The 7,259-nt window shown below is 36.7% G+C and overlaps 2 protein-coding genes across 2 annotated transcripts; both read left to right on the top strand.

Annotated features, from left to right (window-relative positions):
• Positions 1-20: 20 nt before the first annotated feature.
• On the top strand, positions 21-673 carry LOC108094194 (the record flags this gene model as incomplete). Its single annotated transcript, XM_017194647.1, has 3 exons — positions 21-194; positions 250-423; positions 488-673. Coding segments are annotated over 3 exons (534 nt in total), but the record flags the coding sequence as incomplete, so codon positions are not given.
• Positions 674-4,161: 3,488 nt separating this feature from the next.
• Positions 4,162-4,968, top strand: LOC108094195. Its single transcript, XM_017194648.2, has 4 exons — positions 4,162-4,206; positions 4,258-4,410; positions 4,465-4,638; positions 4,706-4,968. Exons 1-4 carry the CDS (start codon positions 4,162-4,164, stop codon positions 4,895-4,897), a joined length of 564 nt encoding a protein of 187 aa, XP_017050137.2. The 3' UTR covers positions 4,898-4,968.
• Positions 4,969-7,259: the final 2,291 nt, after the last annotated feature.

Consider the following 7,259-nt stretch of genomic DNA (forward strand, 5'->3'; position numbering starts at 1 on the left):
ATAGTTTGACCCCTAACTAAATTCCTTTGTCTCGCAAGGCGGAGTCCCAGTTGGTTTACAAGCTCAACAAAATCGAGTGTCTGGTAAATAAGACGCGGGTGAAAAACGTGTCTTGCCATGTGAAGGCGATCAGTTGGAATATGGCAGTGGTGAACATGGATTGCTTTATGATTTTCCCTCTGCTTAACCCAGATGTAACATTCATTTTAGTTCTTCATGCATAAATCCGCAGTAAAATCCATTTTCTAGGTTCGGGTGCAGGTTTTTGTGAAGGACTACAGCAACCAGTATAAGCCATTCTTGGTTGATGTGACCGTCAAAATGTGCGACGTGATCGAAAAAAGGAACTTTATTCCCTATGGTGTTATTATCTGGAAATTATTTAAGCGTTTCACGAATGTTAACCATTCCTGCCCCTTTTCAGTATTTTTACATTTTTTGAAATTTGTTTTGTGCTTGAGTGATTATCATTATCTTCCGACTTCAGGGTCAACTAACTGCCCGAAATGGGTATCTGGAGTCCAGCCTTATTCCGCCGTTCCCCCATGGGACCTACCAAATCAGCTTAATAGTCGTGGATTCGAACTCCACCACTAAGGAATACGTGGGTACTATGAAATTCTACCTGCAAGCCATGGAACTAATAAAGAGCAAAAAGCTGCCCAGGACCTAAAGTAATACGAAATGGTGTAGATTTATATAGAATAATTCTATAATTTGAAGAAGATTCTAAGTACATACAAAATACAAGAAACAATTTTAATGGGGGTAACAACTTTTTAAAACTTCAAATGCTGCGTTTTAATCACTGTAGTAAGCTGCAAGTCTCAAAATCTACTTGACTGAAACGCCTATCAGGCTGGTGTTCGGGAAAGCCGGCGTTGCAAATTTTGACGCCAATCGCTAAATAGTATTTGTCACTAAAATGCAAATGAGAATTTTTCAGTCAGTTGATCTAAAATTTCTTTTGCTGCATTTTTATTAGTCGAATCTTTATGTCAAGTCGCAATATTCCAACTCTTATTGTATCCAAGATATCGACGTTCAAGAAGACAGATATGCGGACAAGTCTTTAAATTGAGCATTTCCATTTTTGAAAATCACATTCACCATATCATCGTGACTGTTGTAACAGAAATACTTGCCCGTAAAAGAAAGCTTAGCACAGCAGCAGACATACTAACATGTGATAGCTTCCGAGCTAAAAAGGAACCAGAACAAGCAATATTTTAATGCTTATGTTTCCCTAGATCTTGACGTTTTCACAGAAGGACAGATAAACAGATCGAATAATCGTCTGATGATCAAGACAAAATATATAGACTCATAGGGTCGTTAGTGGTTCCTTCCCAAGTCTACCAATAACCCACTAAATGTTGTGAATTTCAAAAAGCAGTAGATGACATGTTTTTTAACTTATTTATGATATTAAAATTCCCATTTGTATTTTTTTTATTTGCAGACTTTGGCTTTACAGCGTTAGGAAACGATTATTTGGTTTTTATTAAAGTTGTTTTTAAAAATTTTTTGTGTCCATCGAAATTGTTTATCTGAGTAACGGGAAGCAAATATGCAACTCCGGTAAAAATTCTAACTTTTCGAAGCGAGCTTCCTAAAACTTTTTTTTTATACCCTTGCAGAGCAAAGGGTATTATAATTTTGGCCAGAAGTTTGCCACGCAGTGAAGGATACACCTCAGACCCCATGAAGTATATATATTCTTGATCAGCATCACTAACATATCTGAATCGAAATACGTCTGTCTGTCTGTCCGTCTGTCCTCCTGTCCGTTTCTGCCCAAACTAGTCTCTCAGTTTTAAAGCTATCTTGCTGAAACTTTCCCAAAAGGTGTATAGCTATTGCACGCAGTATATAAGTCGGAACGGGCCGGATCGGCCGACTATATCGGATAGCTCCCGTACGTGAGATTGAAATAAAAAATTCTAACGCCCTTGTTTTTGATCAAATCGACTTGATTTCTTCTAGATGGAGTTTTTTTTAACCACTGTTGAATTTTGTGTAAAATTTTATCAAAATCGGATAACTCCACCATATAGTTGCCATACAAAAGATCAAAAAATATATATATAAATAATGAAAAACAAGAAAGGAAGCTAGCTTCGGCAAGCCGAAGCTTATATACCCTTGCAGTCATCAAATATGTCGAACAAAATGCATAAAGGCTAAACAACATCGAAGCTATAACGATTTTTCTATTTATTTTCCATATTTCCGACTATAGATCATATGGGAGCTATATGATATAGTTGTCCGATTTTGATCAAACTTAATTCGTAGTTTAAGAGTCGTAAGAAAACTCTATATTTCAAAAATCATACTTGTCTGAAGAAAAACCACGATGTTATAATTTTACTTCCGTTATTTCTATATAGATTTTTCGATCTTTTCTATGACAGCTATAAGATATAGTTGTCCGATTTGTATGAAACTTTTTTCTCAATACAAGAGTTGTCAAAAAATCATGCTCATGGAATAAAAAACAACGATGTTATCAATTTATTTCCATTAATTCTACATATATATGTATGTATATTTTTTGATCTCTCCTATGGCAGCTATACGATAGAGTTATCCGATTTTGATTAAATTTAATCCGAAACTCAATAGTAGTTAGAAAACGCTATCTGGAAGAATTCAAGTCGATATGATCAAAAACAACAGAATTTTTTATTTCATTCTCTCGTATTGGAGCTATCCGATATAGTCGGCCGATTCGGCTCGTTCCGACTTATATACTGCGTGCAATAGCTATACACCTTTTGGGAAAGTTTCAGCAAGATAGCTTTAAAACTGAGAGACTAGTTTGAAGAGAAACAGACGGACAGACGTACAGACGTATTCTGATTCTAATCGTGATGCTGATCAAGAATATATATACTTCATGGGGTCTGAGGTGTCTCCTTCACTGCGTTGCAAACTTCTGACTGAAATTATAATACCCTTTTGTTCTGCAAGGGTATAAAAATGCTAACGTCGTTGTTTTTAATCCCACGAGCATGATTTTTCTAACATGGAGTTTTTTAATAACCCTGGAATCGAGATAAAATTTCATTAAAATCCGACAACGTTATCATATAGCGGTCATAGGAAAGATCGAAAAATATATATAGAAATACGGGAAATAAAATTATAACATCGTTGTTTTTCATCAGACAATATAGAGTTTTCTAACTGCTCTTGAATTGCATATTAAATTTCATCAAAATCGGACAACTATATCATATAGCTGCCATACGAACAATAGTCGGAAATATGGAAAATTAAAAGAAAAATCGTCATAGTTTCAATGATGCTTAGCCCTTATGCATTTTAATCGACATATTTGATGACTGCAAGGGTATATAAGCTTCGGGTTGCCAAAGCTAGCTTCCTTTCTTGTTTTTAATTTGCATTCTTACAGGAAAGGAGTCTGGTGTAATAAAAATTAAACATATGTACGAAAAAATCAAATTGGATAAAATTACATTAAATTTGATCGATGGGATATTGACCTCTACTTAAGCAAAAATAAACTACTCCCCCAGCGATGCTAATGATTAAACATTTGCGAAAATAGACTGATTTTTTGTTTAAGTTCCTGTCTTCATATTTATACGATAAATACCATTATCATTACCAATATCAGCCACAAAAACTTTAATCGTACTTATTAAACTTGATTCGTTAGTGAATTTTGTATTCGGAATCCTCCGTAGGTTGAGACCTACACGCGGTTAACTGCCGAAGTCATCAACAAAATACATAAATGATAAACAACATCGAAGCTATGTCGACTATTTCTATATTATCGACGATTGTTCATATGACAGCTATATGATATAGTCGTCCGATATTTATGAAATTTAATTTTAAATTCAAGAGTAGTAATTAGAAAACACAATATTCTAAAAATTATGAAAAAATTATGATGAAAAGCAACGTGTTATCATTTTTATACGTATTTCGATTCAGATCGTGATGCTGATCAAGAATATATATACCTTATGGGGTCTGAGGTTTCTCCTCCACCGCGTTTCAGTCATCTGACTGAGTTATAATACCCTCTGCAAGGGTATAAAAACATTAAAATCAAATTACGAATCGATTAATAAAGTCTTAGCTGTATTTCATTTAAAAAAGTATCACCGCTCAGTTATTAAAATGATATTCCCGTGGCTGGTGGTCCTGGGCTGCTGCTTTGCAGAGGTGAGCTATTTGACTTAGTTTAAAACTCGCTAAATTCCTTTGTCTCGCAAGGCGGAGTCCCAGTTGGTTTACAAGCTCAACAAAATCGAGTGTCTGGTAAATAAGACGCGGGTGAAAAACGTGTCTTGCCATGTGAAGGCGATCAGTTGGAATATGGCAGTGGTGAACATGGATTGCTTTATGATTTTCCCTCTGTACCCAGAAGTAACTTTCATTATAATTCTTCATACATCCGCAGTATAAACATGTAATTTCCAGGTTCGAATGCAGGTTTTTGTGAAGGACTACAGTAACCAGTATAAGCCATTTCTAATTGATGTGGCCATCAAAATGTGCGAGGTTATCCAAAAAAGGAACTTCATCTCCTATGGTGTTATTATCTGGAAATTATTTAAGCGTTTCACGAATGTAAATCACACCTGCCCTTTTTCGGTATTTCGGAATTTGCTTTGAGTGAGACATTGTGCCCAATTGATTGTTTTTATTTTTCCAACTGCAGGGTCAATTATCTGCCCGCAATGGGTATTTGGACACCAGTCTTCTTCCGCCGTTTCCACATGGGTCCTACCTAGTCAGCTTAACAATAGTGGACTCGAGCTCCGCCAACAAGGAATACGTGGGCACTATAAAGTTCTTCTTGCAAAGCATGGAACTAATAAAGAGCAAAAAGGCTGCCAAGGCCTTAGTGTAACTTAAAAAGGTTTTCCCATTTTGATCCTGATGGCGCTTATATTGACCAATAACAAATATTAATTAAGGGGTTATATAATTATTAATTAAGGGGTTGTACGTGCAAAAAAATGTGTTTTTTTTCTGGAAAGGTTTTTTATTGAATATAAACACGTAATATATGAAAGTTTAGAGAATTTAATGTATTTTAAGAATTAATAATTTTTTATACAAAAAATATTGGGTTCCGTCGATCCTGTAGAAGATCTCCTGAAGGTCCTTCTCAAGAAAGTGTCTGGCTGTGAGAAAGATATCTCCGATCCAAATTATCTCAAAAAAAAAAAAATCGAAGTGAGTGAATTTTAGACAAAATGGCGGCTTCTCAACCAAAAACCATATTTTTTTGGCACGAAAATGTACACTTCAAAGTGGCTAAAAAACATAATTTTCATCAGAACCTTTATTAGTTCTATCATTACCTGACAAAAATATCTAAGAAGAATCTAAGAAGTGCGATGGAGCGCTGGACCAAGCAACGGAACATAGTTATAAATTGCAGCAAGTCGGCATGCGTCACTTTTTCTTTAAGACTTGTGATCGACATCGTGCATACTTTCAATGGTGACACCATTAAAAACGCCACCTCTCACTGCTACTTGGGTGTACACTAAGATCACTGTCACATATGGAACACCCACATCACGGCAATCAGGGCTAAGTGCGTTCGCAAACTCCAGAAGCTCGATTGGCTTCTCAGATCCAAAAGCCTCCAGCTTTCGACGAAAGTTTTGCTGATCAAAGCAATCCTTACGGCAACCTGGACGTATGCGATCGAAGTATGGGGCACCGCTTCCAAGCGCCAGCTAAACAGACTAAGAGTAGTGCAGGCACGTGCTGCTCGACGGGCATCCGGGCTTCCCTGGTAGGTCACAAGCCAGTCAGGGGCGGACGCAGAAAAAAATTTTGGGGGGAGCCCGATCGAAAAATTTTTTTGTTTGGGGGGGTCTGATCAAAAATTTTTTTAGTTTATATGGTTGAAAGACCGTGTGCTGTAAGGGAATTTGAAAAAGTCTGAGAATTTGGGGGGGGTTTGGACCCCCGGACACCCCCCCTGCGTCCGCCCCTGAAACCAGGCCATACAAAACGACCTAAGCCTTGTTCCTGTGGGCGACCTCTTTAACCAACACAGCCGACGTTATTCGGATAGGCTAACGAGCCACCCTAATCCACTGACTAGCAGGCTGGCCGACCCGCAAACTCTTAGACGACTAAAGAGATTCCACCCCAGCGATCTGTCTTCCCGTATTGTACATTAATATTGTAAATATTTGTAAATAATTGTCTATAGTCAAGGTCCATATCCCATATGTACCATACACACCATCACATCTTGTAAACGCCCGGTTATGTTCAAATGGTCCTGAATGATTCCGGCGACTATAATAAAAATTTATTCAATATTAAAAAAAAAAAGAACATGTTTGCAACGCAGTGAAGGAGCGCCTCAGACGCCATAAAGTATATATATTCTTGATCAGCTTCACAATCTGAATCGAAATACGTCCGTATGTCTGTTTCTATGTAAACTAGCCTCTCCGTTTTTAAGCCATCTTGCTGAAAGTTTACCAAAAGTTGTGTAGTTATTGCATGCAGTATATAAGTCGGAACGGGGCCGGATTGGGGCCGGATCGGGCGACTATATCAGATAGCTCCCATAAGGAAGATTGAAAAAAAATTACCACTCCGTTCTTTTTGATCATATCGACTTGATTTCTTCCATATGGTGTTTTTTTAAAACTATCGAATTTCGAATTAAATTTTATCAAGCTCGGATGACTGTATCATATATGTAGCTGCCTTAGGCAAGGCCGTTGTTTTTTATCCCACGAGCATAATTTTAAGAATATCGAGGTTTTCACTACGGTTGAGACTAGAAGAAAAGTCACAATATTCATACAACAACATCATATGGCTGCCATAGGAAGGACCGAAAAATCTGTAGAGAATTAACGCAAATAAAATTATAACAGCGTTGTTTTGGATCAGACATGCATGACTCTTGAATTTCGAAATCAATTTCATAAAAATCAGACGACTAACGAATCAAGTTTAATAAGTACGATTTAAGTTTTTGTGGCTGATATTGGTAAAAAATAATTTGATTTGAAAAATCTGAGTAAGATGAATAACTAAACATACATACTTTTTATTTTCTCCTTATAAGTTGTTTTCTCAAGGCTCAGGTCTACTCACATTTCAAATATAATATAATATGATATTTCTATAAAACCAGATGAGATCTTTGTTCAAATAAGAGAGTGTGGTTGATTTTGGAGTCCTTGTTGCCCCCTGGCTAAGACCGAAATAAAACTGTCAAGCTGGCA

Source organism: Drosophila ficusphila, unplaced genomic scaffold (assembly GCF_018152265.1).
Source record: "Drosophila ficusphila isolate 14025-0441.05 unplaced genomic scaffold, ASM1815226v1 contig_414, whole genome shotgun sequence".
Classification (NCBI taxonomy): Eukaryota; Metazoa; Arthropoda; class Insecta; order Diptera; family Drosophilidae; genus Drosophila; species Drosophila ficusphila.

Excerpts from the sequence above, each read along its gene's own strand:
- LOC108094195 (XM_017194648.2), top strand. The coding sequence starts at position 4,162 with ATGATATTCCCGTGGCTGGTGGTCCTGGGCTGCTGCTTTGCAGAG. Across the intron at positions 4,207-4,257 it reads TGGGCTGCTGCTTTGCAGAG|GCGGAGTCCCAGTTGGTTTA; the intron begins GTGAGCTATTTG and ends TTGTCTCGCAAG. Across the intron at positions 4,411-4,464 it reads TTTTCCCTCTGTACCCAGAA|GTTCGAATGCAGGTTTTTGT; the intron begins GTAACTTTCATT and ends TGTAATTTCCAG.